The 20,182-nt window shown below is 48.0% G+C and overlaps 1 protein-coding gene and 1 long non-coding RNA gene across 5 annotated transcripts in view; one reads left to right on the top strand and one right to left on the bottom strand.

The window, feature by feature from the left end:
- Positions 1–11,192, bottom strand: part of LOC145506728 (uncharacterized) — a 49,203-nt gene extending 38,011 nt beyond the window's left edge. Inside the window, exon 1 of the long non-coding RNA XR_014054221.1 lies at positions 10,971–11,192. This is a non-coding gene — a long non-coding RNA (uncharacterized LOC145506728). The remainder of the gene's footprint in view (positions 1–10,970) is intronic.
- Positions 9,667–20,182, top strand: part of NR5A2 (nuclear receptor subfamily 5 group A member 2) — a 127,068-nt gene continuing 116,552 nt past the window's right edge. Inside the window, exon 1 of one of the 4 annotated variants that reach the window (XM_081492003.1) lies at positions 9,667–9,965. In XM_081492003.1, the coding sequence (XP_081348129.1) occupies positions 9,902–9,965 (64 nt within the window). In that variant the 5' untranslated portion in view covers positions 9,667–9,901. The remainder of the gene's footprint in view (positions 9,966–20,182) is intronic. The other 3 variants (XM_081492004.1, XM_081492010.1, XM_081492000.1) reach the window with 3 other exon arrangements.

The following is a 20,182-nucleotide window of genomic DNA, read 5'->3' as shown; positions in this document are numbered from 1 at the left end:
AAAGGAAATCAGTCCTGAATACTCATTGGAAGGACTGATGTTGAAGCCGAAGCTCCAACACTTCGGCCACCTGCTGCAGCACCCCATCAAAACAGGCTGACCCGCAGTAGAAACTGGGTGCCCTCAGCTCTAGTCTCTCTCTCTTTTCTTAGTGATCTTTTCATTTCCAGCATCTCAACTATGTCTTTCTCGAGGCTCACATGTTTGGGATTTTTAAAAATATATTCTTGAGTGTTTTGGCCTTTAGTTTTTCAACTGTTGAAGGTTCCCAGGTTCACATCCCTGTCTAAAAATAAAATAGGTTTTGGTTCTGCTATTAATGTCTCCCTGCCATTTGAACCAACACTGTGCTACCTTCCACCACTGAGGACAGGAAAACACCATCTCCTGTCCTGTGTCTGCTCGTTGTCCTCAGTTTTCTTGACTTTTCACTGATGACTCATGAGCCATGGGACGACACGTGTGCAGGCAGGCCAAGCCGCACGGCTACGGATGACCAGGGGCAGGACCACAGTGTACCTTCCGCTCGGTCCACGCGGACCAGGCTCTCTCTGGCATCTCTCGGGGGACATTCTGACCTCCCTCATTTGGCTTCCTGCTAAAGGCCTCTGTCTCTTCACGGGTCACCAGGGAGCACCGTGAGAATGTCAACGACCAGATGCCGGACCATTGACAGAGAGCCGGGCGGGCTGTGTAGTTCACCACGGCGGCTGACAGAACACGCTTGGCCTTACTGGACAAGCAGGTCTGCTCCGAGCTCCTTAAAGGGTGGGGGAGAGCAGAGCGATGAGCGTCCAGACTCCAGGACAAATGGGCCAAGCACAGCTCCGTTCCCGAGCTGACTGACTCCGGGAAAATAATTCAGCTTCAGGAATCCCCACTTCCCTCTTTTTTTTTTTGAAAGTATAGGTTATTTACAATGTTCTGTTAGTTCCAGGTGTACAGCAGAGGGATTCAGAATATATAGTCTTTGTTTTCAGATTCCTTTTCCTTATAGACTATCACAAAGTATTTCGTAGACTTCCCTGTGCTATGCAGTAGGTCCTTGATGATTACCTATTTTATATATAGTAGTGTGCATATGTTAATCCCAAACTCCTAATTTATCTTTCCCCCACCCTTTCCCCCCAGACTTAATCATAAGTCTGTTTTCTATGTCTGCGTGTTTATTTCTGAATGGCCAACAATAGAAGAACGGTAAGTTACAGAGGAGTCATCTAAAGGAACGGCAACCAGAAATTAAAAATTATGTTTTAGAAAGAAACATATGGGATGGAAAAATATTGATCATATAATGTAAATGTCTAAAAGGGCAGACTATAAAACAATATATATGACACCAATTTTGCCTGTATTTCAGAACTTAAATACTGGAAAAAGGCTAGAAGAAAATATTTCAAACCTGTAAGATCAGATCCTTGGAAGGAAAGCTATGACAAATCTAGACAGTGTATTAAAAAGCAGAGACATCACTTTGCTGACAAAGGTCTGTCTAGCCAAAGCTATGGTTTTCCAGTAGTCATGTATATGTGTGAGAGTTGGACCATAAAGAAGGCTGAGTGTTTAAGAACTGAGGCTTTAAAATTGTGGTGTTGGAGAAGACTCTTGAGAGGCCCTTGGACTGCAAGGAGATCAAACCAGTCAATCCTAAAGGAAATCAGTCCTTAATATCCATTGGAAGGACTGATGCTGAAGCTGAAGCTCCAATACTCTGGCCACCTGATACAAAGAGCCAACTCATAGGAAAAGACCCTGACGCTGGGAAAGACTGAAGGCAGGAGGAGAAGGGGATGACAGAGGACGAGATAGCATCACCAACTCAATGGACATGAGATTGAGCAAAACTCCGGGAGATGGTGAAGAACAGGGAAGCCTGGCGTGCTACAGACCATGGGGCCGCAAAGAGTGGGACACGACTGAACAATAACAACAAAAGGCCTCAGGATGCCAGGATTGCAGGTGACTCCCTTCATGCTTGGCATTTTCTAAATTGTCTTAATCTCTTTATCTGTACACATATCTACATGTACATAGATTTTTTTACTTGAATGCATAAATGTGATCATACGCCCCTACTTTTTCTTCTCTCTGGCTTGGTTCTCCCAGTCATGCAATGACCTGGCTTTGCTCGTCTACTATAAACCTTCACGAGACCCCTCCAAGCTTTCCTGAGAAGGCTCTGCATAGCTTTTCTTTAATGGCCGCATTATAGCCAATGAAGTGGAGATTCTATAATTTATTCAGCTATCCCCCAATCGGTGGTTGGTCTCTCTGCTTGCATATGTCCATGCTCCCAGGACAGACGCTAACCACAGGCCAGCCTCTGTTCGGGTGGAATGGGGTCAGGACCCCGAGCCCTCCACAGCCCCTGAGGAACCCCCTGTTACTTGGCCCATTCTGCAGTGCCCTCAAGGACGCTCCAGTCCCGCTTCCAGAATGCTGCCTCTCATCCCTCAAAAGATGCATTAGGGATGCCTGGTACCCCCGGCATCCTAAACCCTGATAACAGCTCTCCTCCTTCCTCTCTTCCACCAGACTGAACTTCACAGGGTCCACTCTTCATCCCCAGCACCAGTTACAGCCTCCGGCACAGTTTAGCTGATGGAGCAAACGGATGGATGGATAAATAAACAGATGAAGAAGCGAGTGTACAGACAGAGGCATGAACGTTAGGACGTTTTGAGGAACTACAAGTAGTTCTTTACAGCCAGAGTATAGAATGAAAGAGAAGGTAGGGGAGAACATAGATCAGAGAAGTTAAGAAAAAAAGTCAGGGACATATGTACACCCGTAGCTGATTCATGTTGATGTATGGCAGAAACCAACACAATATCATAAAGCAATTATCCTTCAATTAAAAATAAATAAATTTAAAAAAAAGTCGGATCCTAAAGGGTCTTGTGTAGTAAACAGTATGAATATTTTATTCTAAAGAGTAGGGCAAACCACTGAAGAATTTAAAGCAGCAGAATAATTAATCACTTAAAAAAAAAGTGTGTTAAGCAGGAGTGTGGGCAAAGGCCTGGAGGAAGCCAGGGCAAAGGCAGAGAACCATCAGGAGAGGACAGAGGAGTCAGAGGGGGGAATGATGCGCCGGCCGCGGGGCTGGACCTGCTGTGTGTTCTCACCCAACCGTCCCACCGTCGCAGGAGCTGTGGTTCATGCTGCACCCACCCTGAGAAAATAGTGGGAACGGGAGCACAGACCTCACCAAGGGTCACACTGGTGACCAGTGATGTGCCCGGACCAGACCTCGAGTCCCTCTGGCTCAAGGCCAGTGAGCTGTCTGGTCTGGATATTGGAAACCAAGGCAACAGCAGGACCAGAGGACGGGATGCCACTGAGGGATGCTAAGGGAACAGGAGGGACTGAGCTGGGCAACTGAATGCACACAGCAAGTTAATCAGGAGGAAATTTTTAGAGTGATGCTCAAATTTCTGATTTAGCAATTTGGCAGCGTCCTTCATCCAAAACATTTGGCATTTGAAATGAAAGATGATGAGTTCCATTTGAGACATGATGAATTGGATCGGCATTTATGATTTTATTGATATTTATATATATTTATATTATTTAAGGACATTATGCATTACCAATTCTATGTTTAAATTTCTGTGCATTTCCCTAGCTTAAGTCTTCTAGTGATCAGTACTAACAGTGTTAGTGGATATTTATGGAATGACTGCTGTGTACCAGGCACATAAACCATTTAATTCATAATAATTAGTTTTAGGATTAAATGATAGCACGCATGTAAAGCACTTCGCAGAGTGCCTGGCTCACAGCATGTGCTCAACAAACGGAGAAATGATACACGAAGACATGAAAGGAAAGAGAAGCTGAAAAAGTAGCAAAAGAATCACACACCTACTTACAACTATCCTAAATCTCACATATATTCTAATATTAATATAATTAATTGGAATAAAGCTTCAAGATCACAATAATGGCCCAAAAAAGACACTGAATTTAAGCACAGCACAATTAAGTTTGTGGAATTTTGTTGGGTGGTAATAGAAGGTAGTGAAAAAGAGAATGAATAATTGAAATCTCACAATAATTCCAAATTTTTTATTTACCTGAAAAATCAGCTCTCTTTTCTCTTAATTATTAGCTAAAGATAAAGATGGTTTGTGGCTATCTGGGAAATACAAAAGAACTGGAAAGATCTAAAAATACATTAATATCTAAATAAATAATTCTTGAGGATATAACTTGTTAGATTCATGGAAATAGAAATAGCAGGTAGAAAGCATGCCTCGCTCTTTGAAACTCACGTTTGTTTTTCTCTATTTCATACAGTATAAGACAACCTTTCTAAGTATTGGGTTGACCAAAAAGTTCATTTGGGTTTTTCCATGAACCTTACAGAAAAACCAGAACAAACCTTCTGGCCAACCCAATATCTTCAATTAATCCTTTCTTTTTTGGTTTTATCTTTTCTTTCTTTTATCTTTTCTATGCCCTTATTTTATTACTATCAGTAGACTGATGATTGATGTCTTGACTAATCACAGATTGCTGTGTGTTCAGAAACCATTTAAGTATTGCTTACGTGTGTGTGTGTTTGTGCATGCATGTTCAGTTGCTAAATCATGTCTGACTCTTTGCAACCCCAGGGACTGTAGTCCCTCAGGCTTCTCTGTCTGTGGGAATTTTTTCAGGCAAAAACATTGAGTGGATTGCCATCAATATTTTAAAATCCTTCCTCATTTACCATTTTTGATTAAATGCTCTCTTCTTTCACAAAGGATTGAGAGGGCAAAAAAATAACAATAAAACAGTGTGTATTAGAATAACTTCAACACAATCAAGATTGAGTTGTATGGCCCCATGGAAGACTTAGCCATGTGAATATTTCATTCTAGAGGAACACTTATTACTTGAAAGATCATTTCACTCATGTAGTCTACCAGATGATGTCAGGTAACATACAACCTTCAGGTCCATGAAGGACCTGAGATCTATTTGTGGCTCCATACCTTTTAGAAAATAATTACTATGTAATTTCTAGAGAAATCATTTTGGATGTTCTACATATCCCTCTTTTTAAAATAGTTTAGGTAATTTAGTTATTTGCCTAAATGTTTTAAAAAGGCTTAAACGGAAACAAAATGGCACTGGGTTTATTTCATTTACTCTAAATAAAGATATGAACCATAAGTCATCAGACACAGATCACAGATTGTGATAAACATGGGGAACTCAACACAAGCCTAAAGAATCAAGTCGGAAAGATTTCAATTGCTGAACATTGACTAAGGCTCTGTTTAATTATTAGTGCTATAAAAAGTGAGTAATATTTACCTGGCCATAATAGTACTGTGTAAAAGTAACTTATCTTTCCTGCCAGGTGCCCCATTTCTCACAGTTATTAAAAAGAATGAAAAGAAATCTTTACACAGCCATTACTTCTCCAGATCCGCCACCCCATCATCTTATATGATTAGGGGCTTGCAGGTTGTTAAAGAAGCTGATTTTTTTTTACGTGCCAGTGCTAGCCCGGTTCTTAAATGAAATTAGTGACAGGTGGCTTTGTTAGTGAAGGGTACCAGCAAAAATACCCCAGTGAGCAATGGGGTATGTGTATGTGTGTGTGCGGTATGTGTGACAGTGGTAAAATATCTGCCTGCCAATGGCAGGAGATGCAAGAGATATGGGCTTGATCCCTGGGTCAGGAAGATCCCCTGGAGAAGGAAACAGCAACCCGCTCCAGGATTCTTGCTTGGAGAATCCCACGGACAGAGGAGCCTGGCGGACTACAGTCCACAGGGTCGCAAAGAATTGGACACGACTGAGTGGCTGAGCACACAGACTCCCCAATAACTGGTACAACCAGTCCCTCTGGGTGATGAGTCACTTAGGGTGCTTGTTCTTAGTAAATCCAAATTAAACATACCCACAGGGCTTTCTGGTATGCGCTCATGCACAGTGCTGACCAGAAAGCCGATTTTACAAGACTATCAGTTCCTAATGGATATGTCATAATGTCTTGGAAGAGTATATTCAGAAAGTTTACAGCAACTGTGATTCATTAACCCAACTTCAACATCATCATGCAATATGGGTTCAGATGGCATTACTGAATGCTTTCTGGATTTTGGCAAAGATGTCCAGGAGTCATCAGTTATCTGTCAATCATTTACAAATCCTTTCTGAAATCAGTTAGCAAATAATGTTTATCAGTATAAACAAGGATCCTTGTACATGTGAGTCACGGTAGGTCTGCTCTGTGGTGGGATCTGAAGAGTTTGGTGGGATAGTGAGGGTGATTAAATGCCCACATCTGCCCAAAGAAAATGGTTAGACTGTGTCTTGATTGGGAAAAATAACTACTAAAAATTGAGGTTGTAATTCCTCTTCCGCTTTTCCCCCAGCCTGGTTGGAACGTAAATTGTTCATTAACCATCTCGGGCTGAGTTCCGTGCACCTGTTATTTGTATCACATGTGAATGTTATTCCAGCCTTCTTTCACAAAAATATGTTCATTTCTCACAAAGTTCTGAGTGTCTATTTCTAGTCAATTAGCCTCCTAGATAAGCTTCAAAAGACCAAAGTAACTCATTAATGCGACATTTCCTCAGCATGCCAGTAAGTTCTACAGGAACGTGAATAAGACAGGCAAATAGCAAATTGTATTTTTTAAAGGTTCTAGTGGGAGTTATTAGGAACCCAGTAATACTACCATCTTTCAATATTTTTTTGTATATTTTGTAAATAAGTCTGTCTAATCAGAGGTATATAACAAAGCATGGAATCCAATCTCTTTATTGTTCCACGTTTTATTAAATAGCCATATACACAAAAGAAGGCCAGAGCAAAGAATGACGTGACTCTGTTAAATTACGGATCATGGGAGGTCTTCCACAGGGTGTCAGGCAGTCCCTGTGATGAAGAATGGGCGTCAAGAACAAAACACAGAAAAGAAACTTGCATGTATCTTCCAAAACTCAATTTATGGAAGATGGGTCTCTCACCCAAGACCCCAAGTCACACAGTCTATAGTGGTTTTTAATGACATCAAAATGTGTATTGGAGGGCTTCCCTGGTGGTCTAGCGGTTAAGAACCCACCTTGTTACACAAGGGACACCAGTTTGATACCTGGTCTGGGAAGATCCCACATACTGCGAGCAACTAAGCGTATGTCACAGCTACTGAACGCAAGCTCCAGAGCCACAACCATGCGCCCACGCATCACAGCTCCCAAAGCCCGCTCGCCTAGAGCCCAGACTCTGCAACAAGAGACGCCACACTGCAACGAGAAGCCCGCACACTGCAACTGGAGAAAAAGCCCAGACAGCAACGAAGACCCAGCACAGCCAAAAGTTTAACAAGTAAATAATTTAAAAAAAATAAATAAATAAAGACTTCTGGGACTTCCCTGGAGGTCCAGTGATTAAGAATCCATCTGCCAATGCAGGCGACACAGGTTCAATCCCTGGTCCGAGAAGACCCTACATGCCTCAGGGCAACTAAACCCAGCTGCCACAACTACTCAAGTCTGCACACCTAGAGCCCGCGCTGCCCAGCAGGAGAAGCCCTTACACCGCAGAGAAGCACGGCCTCCACTCAGCGCGGCCCCCACTCAGCGCAGCCGGAGAAAACGAAGACCCAGTGCAGCCAGTACACAGGAAACAAATAATTTTTTTTAATTGGTGAAGATTGAAATTTAAAAAAACACAATATATTACTACAGACTGAATGCAGAAGTGGATGTGAGAAGGTGGCTTTCTATTAAGCTAGACATTAAAAAGACCTCTGAAAATGCACTTTTTAAAGATTCTTTTGCTTTGGAAAATAGCTCTTTGCAATTTTCAATGTGTTATCATAATACACCTTGATAACAATAAATTAATATACTTATAGCTAATAATTTTTACTTTCTCAGTTTTAATTCCAAATGCAATAAACATGAACAGATATAATTTACATAAGCAAAAACCTTTTGGCGTCCTAATAATTTTTAAGAGAATAGCTGCTTCGCAGGGTCATATATCCTTTAACATTTACACAGGTACATTTCTGGTACTGCACCACATTATTGTCTGATTGCTTAAAGAAATAGCAACAAAGAACTGACGTGGATAATTATAATCACCCAATCCTTCGTGGCTTGAAGTATATATTTACTTGTCCAGCTAAATACTTCACTTCCAGCCTCCCTTGCAGCTAAGTGTGAAAGAAAAAGTGAAAGTGAGAGTCACTCAGTCGTGTCAGACTCTTTGCGGACCCCATGAAATAGTCCATGGAATTCTCCAGGCCAGAATACTGGACTGGGTAGCCTTTCCCTTCTCCAGGGGATCTTCCCAACCCAGGGATAGAACCCAGGTCTCCTGCATTGCAGGTGGACTCTTCACCAACTGAGCTATCAGGAAAGCAGCTAAGTGAGCGTACGTGTCAAATTTCTGCCCAGTGAAATATAAGCAAAGTGTTTACACAGTACTTTCAGGAAATGTACTGAAAAAGGAATACATGTTTTCTCCCTTCATCCATACTGCTTCCTGGTAGTGATGGCTGACCTCTAGCAGCTGTTTTGGAACATGAGGACAAGAGACAGAGGACACAGAAATGGAAGGACTGAGCTCCTGTCTAACTTCATAGGGGCACTGTACCATCCCTACCTCTGAATTTCTTTTATAGGAGAAAAATAAATGTCTTATTTAAACCACTGTCTTCCTGGTTTTTCTATTATATGCAGTCAAATTTAATCCAAAAAATATAATTTTGATGGGGAAAATGCTGTACATAAACATTCTGGGTTTTCCAAATGCATTTTAGGGGGAAAAAAAATTGCTCCATTAGCAAAATCAAAACATACAAGAAAACAACTAACTGTTTCACAACATAGGAAAAGACACACATTGTTCTAAGAATCCAGATTTTATTACTTTGGAAAACGATAGAGATATTCCACAAGAGCCTGAAACTAACCTTGGTCATTTGAATATTATCTCTTTCATGTGAGGAGTAACCCTTTTTTTCCCATGGATTCAAGGAAAGAATGATAATTTTTAAATTATGGGAAATGTATTTGCCAGCATTAACCTCAAAGTATAAAGTGTTACTTTTGGGGGGCAAAGAAATAGTCTGCCCTTTTAATCAACTGACCAATCTACAAGCAAGCTAAGGTTAACTCCTCAGCTAATGAACAGGCACGATAAAAAAAAAAAAAAAGCTGGTTGACAAAACAGGAAGAGATGAATGAGCGTAAGCTCAGCAAGGCTGCCTGCAGGGCTTCGCAGTGTCAATCACATCCCCGGACATCACTTGGAGAATGAATGTCTGCCCATGTTATCATCTAAAATATATTTACAGAGGTCAGAAGAGCTACATCTGTCCTCCTCTATGCAAAGAGGTGATGACATCCAGGGGGTATGTCACAAGCCTAAGTTTAGTTAGTGGGTTTAAGCTGGTTTGCAGTTTTCTCCACTAAGTGTGATCTTCTGACCCCTCAGTTTTACAACCTTCTACTCTCTGCGCTGCACACCAACTCTCCACTTCTGAGTTAATCATTTCTGTGCCATTATCTGCCAAGAGTTCTTATCTCTTTTGCTGTCACTTTATAACAGGGTCCTCTTATCAACCTGCCTGGAGTCACGTGATTCGTCCAAGCCTATCAAAAGTTTCCATTCCTCTGATTAGAAACCATCACGAAACTGGATACAAGGTTTACAGCAGATCACTAATGCTGGAAAAAGTACAGAGTTCAGGGAAAGACTTGCTTGTAACTTTCTGGATTCTTGGAGTTTTTTTTTTCCTGGCTTTTTCTTAACTTTCACTCAGGGTTATTGTAGTCTGATGTGTCCTTCCCAAGGCTACAAAATTTGACAAGCTGCACTTCCTTCTTATATTCAATGATATCTGCTCTAAACCAAAGGACTGCCTATAATTTCATTAAGAATGTCTTCTAATTCGGATATTGGGGATTTACAAGAATCTGTAAAGCACGGACTCACACCTGTTGGTAAGTAGGAGTTGCTCTATTTATCACCTATTTATTATCCTGCTATGACACTAATACATGTAATTCAATGCCATTGATGTATTTACTATTATAAGTCACTGCTTTTCCAGTTGTGTTTATTAAAAGCACGTAAGTCCACGTATATATCACACATTTATCTTTCTTGAAGTTAAAGAGGCAAATGAGTATTTCAAATATTCTTATAGCCTTTGTTTTTGGATGTCATTCCACCAGCCTAAAACAGCCAGAAAACAAAATGTACAATATATTCATTTCATCCCTAATATTTTCTGATACTTTTAAATGAGAAATAATAAACTAAAAGTTGAACCACTTAAAACAAGTTAACCATATGGAGTCATCATTGATCCAAACTTAGTAAATGCTTTCAACTGTCTGTGGAGTTTGAAGCCACACCACAGTCTGTCTCATTCATTGCAGGTACTACAGAAAACTTTAGATCTTCATTCCAAAAGACAAAACCGAAACTTAAAATCATACCATCATTAGTTAAGAAGTTAAGGGTTACAGATTTTCAAAATAATGAGTCTATCTTCTTTTTATAAACAGAATAAGTACACAAAGCTAATTTTCATTTTTAAAAACAAGAAATGCCGAGTCACAAACGTTAACGTTACAGCAAGAACACCTTCAACTAACCCTAAACGTAAAGGGGGAAAAAGAAAAGACTCCCAGGCATCTGTAATTATTGGTCTGTGGGAAATCTTGCCTGTAGTCCTCCACGCTAGTGTTTGAAGGCCCTAAGCCCTTTCTTGCAGCACTTTCTTAGGCTTTGGAACGAACTGGAATGTGCCTGTAATTCGCAAAGGCCTGAGTTCCAGCTCTGCTGAGAAGGAAAACCAAGGTCTGGGTTTTTCCTCGTTCTCCCTTCATAACCAGCTGACTCCACTGAACGCAGTGATTGCTTTTTTATGAGTCAACTACACCCTAAAGTACATCAGTTGAGGAAATGGCCAAAAAAAAAAAAAAAAGTTCTGTACTTACGAAACGGAAAACACTAGGACGGCAGGCCGAGTGCAACAGAGTCAACTGCTCTGCAGATAAAAAGAAAACACGGTACAGAAGCGAGCTGGGGGAGAACACGGGCGATTTCACAGCTTTGCCCGGGGAGCAGCCGGGGGCGCCTGGGCAAAGGGTCCCTGAAGGCGGAGGCCGCTGGGCGAGGGCGCGCCCGAGCCGGGGGCACGGGGGCGCGCGGCGAGGCCCGGGGAGGCGGGGGCGCGCGGCGAGGGCGCGCCCGGAGACGCGCCCACCTGTGGATGCGAATTCAGGGCGAGGAAATCCGCGACCGCGCGCGGGGACCCTCACTTGGCGGCGCCAGCCTGGGGGCAAATGGTCGCGGTTGAGGCAGTGGAAGGGACCGCCTTCGCGTTGCCTAGGCTCCCGCCCAGCGCCCAGGCCGCGCGGGGTCGGTCCGGGGTGCGAAGCTGGACCCCCTGCACGTCTGGGCTCCGCAGGGTCCGGAGCGCCGGCGGCCGAGGGGGCGGGGGTGGGGGCGCCCTTCTAATCCCGGAGGGACCGCTGGAGGCTGAGCCTCAAGAAGGTCCTGAAGGAGGAACCCAGGAGCCCACCCCGACCCCCGAAACCTGTGCGGGCACTTTAGGGCGCCGGATGACAGGCCGACCAAAGAACAGTTTTCCGTTCAAAGAGCAGTCTCTCCCGACCTCGTTCGCGGGCACCGCCCGCTGCCCAGGCACGTTCCGCCCACCCCGCTTACCCCCCAGGTGCCCGGGTATGGCAGCCCCACAGGTGGCTGTGAGACGCCCTCTGGAACATCCGGGTCACCTGGGGGAGGCTCTGGTGGTCGTCTGCTCCAGTGTAGCCTCCCGGGATGCTGGGGTGGGGGGTGTCACTCCGGGGTGCTGGGGGCCCTTTCTCAGACGCTTGGCCAGACGGTCACTCAGAGGGACAGTGCTCCATCAGCTCCTTCAGGGCGTCCCGCACTCGCCTCTAGAATGAGGGGGGGGGGGTGGGGCTGACCACCCAGGGAAGGCCCACCGAGAACCCACAGGTGCAGCTCAGCGTGTCTGCAGTCCCCGGGGCTTTGATGGCAATTGGCACTTTGGGAGCAGGGGGGAGAAGCCCCCCAAACCGAGCCCATTGTATGTACGGCACAGTCAGGGATTGAATTCTGCCTCAGTTTCTCTGTTCTGCTGTGAATGTGCCTGTTTATATAAAAAGCCATCTCTGTGGGTCCAAACTGGCATGACAGTTTTATGTATTGGTGGTTCCATGACAGCTGCATATAGTCTGTGCTCATATAGAAACATGAAAATAAGATGCCGGTGTGTCTTCTGCCTGCCGGCAGGGCTGTCCAAGAGTGTGAAGGCAGCAGACCTGGGCTATAACTAGATTGTTCCCTTCAAGGGAACTGCTCTCAGATGCCCACAGACTCTTGGTTTCTGGCTTAGGTTTTTTACATTCTCATAAACAGGGTGACTTTATTTTTCTGGGCTCCAAGATCACTGCAGATGGTGATTGCAGCAATGAAATTAAAAGATGCTTACTCCTTGGAAGGAAAGTTATGACCAACCTGGACAGCATATTAAAAAGCAGAGACATTACTTTGCCAACAAAGGTCCATCTAGTCAAGGCTATGGCTTTTCCAGTGGTCATGTATGGATGTGAGAGTTGGACTATAAAGAAAGCTGAGCACTGAAGAATTGATGCTTTTGGACTGTGGTGTTGGGGAAGACTCTTGAGAGTCCCTTGGACTGCAAGGAGATCCAACCAGTCCATCCTAAAGGAGATCAGTCCTGGGTGTTCATTGGAAGGACTGATGTTGAAGCTGAAGCTCCAATACTTTGGCCACCTGCTGCGAAGAGCTGACTCATTTGAAAAGACCCTGATGCTGGGAAAGATTGAGGGCAGGAGGAGAAGGGGACGACAGAGTATGAGATGGCTGGATGTTATCACCGACTCGATGGACATGGGTTTGGGTGCACTCAGGGAGTTGGTGATGGACAGGGAGGCCTGGCTTGCTGTGGTTCATGGGGTCGCAAAGAGTCGGACACGACTGAGCAATTGAACTGAACTGAAATAGAGTGACTTTACAGAGTGATATACAGTAATAGTTTGAGAGAGAGAATAAAGTATTTGTCTATATCAGCAAAAGAGCCAAATCTGTGTTGTAGGAAACATGTCATCTAAGGCGTTTTCAGCGACCCTCCGACTGTGTGCTCAACGTTATGGTTGATTTGTGTTAACTTTATGTAATTCTTCTAATTAATTGCATTTTCAAAGAATATTTTACAGTCCATATAATGTCACATGTGAACCACAGTAAGTTCTGTGTAGTTAGGGTATGTAATAGGGGTTCCCTGGTGGCTCAGATGGTAAAGAATCCGCCTTCAATGCAGGAAACCAAGGTTTGATCCTTGGGTCAGGAAGACCTCTTGGAGAAAGGAATGGCAACCCACTCCAGTGTTCTTGCCCAGAGAATTCCACGAGCTGAGGAGTCTGGCAGGCTACAGTCCCTGGGGTTGCCAAGAGTCAGACAGGATTGAGTGCCTAAGCACACACACAAAATACATAACACACAGTGAAAGCGCTTCCTGGAGGCTGCAACACGAATGTTACTATCTGGTCCTCTCACTATCTGGTGCTCTCGGAGACTGATTTTATGCGGATGATAACCCTCAGCAAGCTCTGTGCCCTTAAGGATCTCTGGAAGCCGCATCACACAGTGGGCAGTGAGATGCCGGCTGTGTCGCCCTACCCTCTCGCCAGCTCTGTTTGCAGTGCCGCTGAGAACACCATCACCCAAGCCTGCGCTCTGGTTCTCGAGCTGGGCTCAGGTGGCCAGTGTTGTCTGGGAGGCCGAGCCCTGGAGCCTCCTCTCCTCCCTGGCTCCTGCCCACCTCCCAAACACTGCTTCTGAGATTCTCTCTACTGGCCTGGATCTGCAACTGTGATGTGACTTAAAGGCCTTCTTTAATGACTCCTTTAATGAAGCAAGAGAGATACACGGAGAAAGTGAGAAAACAGGCTTGGAGATGCTTTCTTCCTTTACTTGACGCTTCCACCCAGACACAATGTCTAGGGTTATCTTGGATTCAGCCTTGAACTTGAACTGAGCTAGAGCAGGGCTCTGGGACTGTCTCCCACCATGGTCCAACCTCCCCAGATACCTCCTGGCATGTTCTATGCAGGGCAAGAAGCAGACATCTTGCCCCCCAGGCCAGAACCTCCCTTTGAGGGTTCATCCTTTCTCCTCACCTTGTTGGAACTTCTCCGAGAAATCCACCTGGCTTCAAGGAGCTTCAGGAATTGGGGCGGGGGGGGGCATTGTATCTGGGGAGGGCCTAGGGGAAGAGCTGACTATGAATGGTGTGAGTATGAGAGATGGCGCCTGGAAACCCATGTGGACTGAAACTGACCAGACCAATCAATAAAGCTGCCTCCTTCTCAGTCTGTTAGGAAGCTCTGTTATGTATGTTTACGTGATTCATAAGAAATGATATATTTAACTTTTAAAGCTCAAATAAGCAGAATATCTGCAGATAATGCGATTGAGTCCTGAGGACAGTGTCAAACACTGCAAGACAGTACAGTTGGTAAGAACCTTCCACTAGAAGGATCCATTTTTCATGGTCCTTAGAATGACGGGGCTTCCCAAGTGGCGCTAATGGTAAAAAGCCCTCCTGCCAAAACAGGACATTTAAGAGTTGCGGGTTCCATTCCTGGGGCTGGAAGATCCCCTGGAGGAGGGCATGGCAACCCACTCCAGTATTCTTGCCTGGAAAATCCCATGGACAGAGGAGCCTGGCAGGCTACTGTCCATAGGGTCCCAAAGAGTCGGACAGGACTGAAGCAACTTAGCATGCAGAATGGCTAGTGACTCCCTTCCTAGCTGTTTTCCTTACAGAGGATGCTTTGGGGGAAGTTAGGGGGAAAGAGAAAAAGATAAAAGAACTGGTATTAATAACACTGTGGTGGCTGCTCTCCTGGCATGGTCACCTGCGTGTAGAATCTATTTTGTTTAAAAAAAGGTTTTCTTTGTGAACCTTATTTTGTTGTTTAGTCACTGAATTGTGTCCGACTCTATGCGACCCCAGAGACTGTAGCCCACCAGGCTCCTCTGTCCATGGGATTCTCCAGGCAAGAATATTGGAGTGGGTTGCCATTTGCTTCTCCAGGGGATCTTCCCAAGCCAGGGATAGAACCCTGGTCTCCTGCATTGGCACGCAGATTCTTTACCACTGAGCCACCAGCAAAGTCCAAGTCTTATTTTACTGATGGGAAAAAAAAAAAAAAGAACTTAGAAAGGTCAAATGATTTACCCAAGGTCACTCAGTTTGTCAAAAGAGTGGGCTGTAAGTGGAACCCATGGATGTGACTCTGAAAATCATGCATTTTCCTCAAGGTTGTATCTTTTTGTCCCTGTTGATATAAAGAAGTAATGATCACAAGCAATGTTGATCTATTCAGACTTTCTTCTGAAAGGCATTTTGGACTTAAGAAAGACACTGGTCAATGGCTCTTTGTCTTCCTCCTCCATCCACAGTGGAAATCAGGTTTAGAACCCCCAAGAGTTTGAAAGGGTGGGCGTGGGTCAGCATCTGGAGCCCTGAGGGCTGAGCAGCAATGCAGAGGGGTGGGGGGAGGGAGGCCCTGCTTGTCTCAGGCTCTGGAATTTCCTGAAAGGATCTTTGACGTTGAGCTTGCAGTTTTGTGGCCTCTGGTGACAACTCATGGGGCTACTGAGCAGATGACCAGGAAATAGAAAATTCACAGCATCCACTTGTAATCGTCAGAGGTATGAGGATGGCAGGAAAATCCCTCAAAATGGGTGCGTTTACAGAGGACTTTTTATTCCTATATATAATACAGAAAGTCACTCAGTCGTGTCTGACTCTTTGCGACCCCATGGACTATAAAGACCACGGAATTCTCCAGGCCAGAATACCAGAGTGAATAGCCTTTCCCTTCTCCAGGGGGTCTTCCCAACCCAGGGATCGAACCCAGGTCTCCCGCAGGTGTATTCTTTACCAGCTGAGCCATAAGCGAAGCTCAATAGATCAACATTTTACTCCTAAGAAACAAGCAAATGTCTCCTGGGGGGAGGGGACAGGGAAAGAGGCAGTTTAAACACCACCTCCCCCGCCCTTTTTAAGCACTTTTGACAAAGCTGGGTGTGTCTCCTGGCGCTAAAGTTTTCACAGTAAACGCTGCTTTTTGCTGCGGGTCTGGGCGTCTGCAGCCTCAGGGTCCCAACGCTCCGTCGCCTCCAGTGGGCCTGGAAAGAAAACTGCTCGGAACCCGCCCCTCGCCCATCCCGTCCCCGAGGCGACGCCCCACAGTGTCCAGACGAGAAACCCAGGGGAAAGCGAAAGGATTCGCCCCACGGCTCGGTGCACACTGACCACCACCTCTTAACCAAGAAAGTTGTTTTCAAGTTGGAGGCAGGTTGGAAAAGGACCCTCCGAATCAAGCGACCCACTACCCCTGGGGGACCCTAACTTGCCCGCGCGGCAAGTCCCGGGGGGGACGGTCCCCTCCGCGAGCCCCGCCTTTCCAAACCCACACTTTCTTTGCTGGGTAAGAGGCCCCCACATTGCTCGACGGCCACGGCTCAGCGAGTCCGGCACACTTAGATCTTAAGAGCCCCCGACCCGGAGGGCTTCCCTGAGACACAGCCTCGCCGCTGTCCAGCCCGGAACGGCCCCAGCCCGGGAAGGGGAAGCGGGGCGGCACGTCACCCCTTCTCTTGTGAAGCTTCCAGTCTGGCCAGAGTCAGTGGGACGTCAGTCTCGAGTCATCTAGTGCTGGGATCCGAGTTCCTGCTCGGGGGGGAGGCGGCAGAGGGGCTCTGGGGAGTGGGATCGCCTGGGAAGCAGCTCTCACCCAGGGCTTGGTGGTCTGCTTTGGGCCAGCAACGTCCCCGTGGATGTCACTCACCGTTCTGGTTTGTCCCCAACAACCTGGACGGGGTGGTTCCCAGAGTTGAGTTGCAGCTCACTCACGCCTCCATTTCAATTAGAGAGGAACAGCTAGATTACACTGGCGGATTCCCAGGTGGCGCTAGTGGTAAAGAGCCAATGCAGGAGACGTTAAGAGACACAGGTTCGACCCCTGGCTCCGGAAGACACCCTGGAGGAGGGCATGGCAATCCACTCCAGTATTCTTGCCTGGAGAATCCCATGGACAGAGGAGCCTGGCGGACCCCAGTTCTTAGGGTCGCAAAGAGTCAGGCAGGACTGAAGTGAATGAGCGCACAGATTAGGTTGGACCAGCACCTACCCAAGGTCAGGTCCCAGCCGGCTCCTTTCGCAAGACCGGATGTCCCCGTTCACCTCGAGGGCCACTGGCTCTACCACGGTGGGACGCACCTGGATCCCTGGGCTGGGGGAATTCTCTGCAAAGCAGAAGCTCTGCAAGGAAACCTTCATACCAAGAGCAGCAGGTTCTGATACTCCAGGCCAAAGTCTCCCCAACCTCACCTTTCCCTCGGGACAAAGATGCGAGTCTGTCTGGGGAGGGCTTGAGGGGTCTTGGTTACCCAGGTAATTGTGTCACCTTGCGTTTTCCTCGCTGGTCAAGATGGGGCCAAATATACACTAAGATGCTCCCATAGCGACTGGGCTTGCATCGCTGTTGGCGGCCACCCCTACCAGGCAGTCTTTCCGGGGTAGACGGTCTAAACTGGCTGCCGTTCTTCCTCCTGGACTGGAGGTTGTTGTTGAGGATGTCGGAAGTAGTTCTTTACGCAGGCGTCAGAAAAAGATTTTTAAAAAAGACACGACTTTTCACCTATTCCAGTTTATTTTCTGAACGCTTCGGCCAATTCCATGCTCTTTGGTAACTTACATGACTACACTAAAATTTAACTCTTAAAAAAAAAAAAAGTGCTTCCAGCGCGGGGGTGGGACTCCTCCACCCCAGCCACCCCGCCCTCCAGCTCAGGAGCGCGACTCCAGAGTTCTTGCTAAATTTAATTTTCAGAGAAAAGCAAAAGTGACTTCTGATGGGCTTTTCGAGTGGCAGGGGCGGAGAAATGCAACAAAGCCCGCGCTTCAGCGGTGTATTCTGTCTCCCCCCAGGCTGGCCTCGCCTGACCGCGGAGACTTTCTGGGGAAAGGGCGGAGGGGTGGGCTGGGAATCTAGGTTTCTTCTGAAGATTAGACACGTGCTCCGAGAAAAGTATTCTGGTTTCTCGAAAGCACCAAAAAGTAGGAATGGAGGAGGCGCTAGACATGGTTTCCAAGGATGCGGATTTGCACGTTTTTGAGAGGTTGGGTGGGTCGTGGCGGAGGGGGGTCTCCCACGGGGGGGGGGGTCTCCCACGGGGGGGGTCTCCCACCCAGGCGCGCGAGGACAAGGGTCTTCCACGCCGTTCCTCCGGGGACCCATGTTGTCGAGCCCAGGAAACCAGTCCTGAAAATCTGGACATTTTACGCCTCTGCAGACTGCACGCGGGAAGTGCGCGCGGCCGGCAGGCACGCCTCAGGTCAGGTCAAGGGCAGGCGGTGCCCGGCGCGACCGGGAAGGCGACGCCTGCGGGCCGGCGGAGGCGAGAGGGCCGGGCAGTAGCCTCCTCCCGGGCCCGGGGCGCGAGACCCCCTCCGCTGCTGCCCACGGGCGCAGGGGGCGCACGGCCCCGTGACGCTGAGTCTGGATAAAATATGCCGGGACTGCGCTTCTCAGGCTCGTCAAGGCTGCGGGAGCCTCCCCGAGCCATCATCTTTTGTAATTGCAACCGTCAATCAAGGCTTTAAGACAAAGTCAGAACCGGGAAGGGCGAGCCTAGAGACCAGCCCCGTAGGACAGGAGGTGGAGGCGTGGGGGGCAAGGGGGAAAGTGGAGCGAAGTTTGCAGGGGAGCAGGGAGCAAGTTGAGTATGTTGGGAGTGGCTGGAGCCGGAGCCGTCTCACTGGGCCTCTGGTCCCCAGCAGTTAACTGCCCCGCAGCCGGGGTGCCTTCCTCGGGGCGCCTTCGTCGGGGCGCTCTACCGGGAGGCCGCGGGCGAGACGTCCCGCGCCAAGGGTGGGAGGCGTCGGCCCCCGGGCCCGTGCTTTGTGATTCCAAGGCGATGGGTGTATACTTCCGAGAGCGCAGACCCCCCCGGGCCTGGACGAGCAGGACCACCCGGACCCTGACCCTCAGCCCCACCTCCCCGCCCTTCCAGGGGTCCGCGCGGCACCCCACCCCCCGCCTCGCGCTGCGGCCTCTGCTACCTGGAACCATCCCCAGGTAACCTTCCCGGCACCGCGGGCGGGCTAGGCGCCTCCTCCCGGCGCTCTGCTTCCTCCAGGGTGTTCGGGGAGACGCCCAGGCCCATCCCAGGTCACAGGGCGAACGGGTCCCCGGCTCCGGCGGGGGCCCCATGCCCCGGGGATTGAAGGGGCAAGGACCGGAGGGAGTGTTGGGGGAGGAAGGGTGCGCCCGGAGCCGGGCCTGCCGCCCCTCCCTCCGCGCCTGCTGCCCAAACCCCTTGAGGAGCGCCCTGGGGAAAGATGACCGTGCGCTCGGGTCTCTCCTGCGGGAGGTTTCCCGCCTTGTCCACCAAAGGCGGGATTTCCACGTCCCCCGGAGGGATCGGCATAGCTCTGGCCCTCGGGACACCCCTCTCCCGCCCCGTTCCTGGAACTGGAGCCCTCGGGGCCGGGGGTTCTCAGGAAGGGAGGTTTTCTCCGGGTCTGAGGCCTCCTTCCCATTTGGTGCCCGTGGGCTCTCAGCAAACCGGGCAGAGCCGTCAGCCTGGACTCGAGCTTTAAAGCAAGGTGAAACCTTTCCGCTGTTACACGCCCGCGCAATCTTTTAAGAGCCCATTTTAAAAAACCTGACCCGGACCCCTTTTCTGACACCGTCGCCGCTCCCCTTTGTGAGGAGACAGATGGATGCCGGGTGGCTCTTTGTCACCCTCATGCCAGGTCTTTGGGGAGTGATGAGAGGGGAGAGTGGCCTCCACACCTGTGTGTCCTCAACAGGCCCTCTCTGGGGCTGAGGCTGGGCTCTGAACCTGACCGCGACCTTTGCCTGTAGCCAAGTCGGGCACACCTCAAGTCCCGGCAGAGACTGCCACACTGCAACCGTGGTCCTGTTAGACCCTCCGCATCCTTCTCTCAAACCCTCCCAACCTCTTCCTCCTGCTCCAGCAACCGGGGTCTTCCCTCCCACACTGGGGGGAGCACTAGAGAACTCCCACCCCCAGCTGCCAGCCTGGTGTTGGTAAGGAGGGTCAAAGTGCCCCCAGA

The sequence above is a fragment of the Giraffa tippelskirchi genome, chromosome 5, assembly GCF_054371585.1.
Source record: "Giraffa tippelskirchi isolate mGirTip1 chromosome 5, T2T-mGirTip1v1.2.pri, whole genome shotgun sequence".
NCBI classification, from domain to species: Eukaryota; Metazoa; Chordata; class Mammalia; order Artiodactyla; family Giraffidae; genus Giraffa; species Giraffa tippelskirchi.
This window is presented reverse-complemented; position numbering and strand designations above follow the sequence as displayed.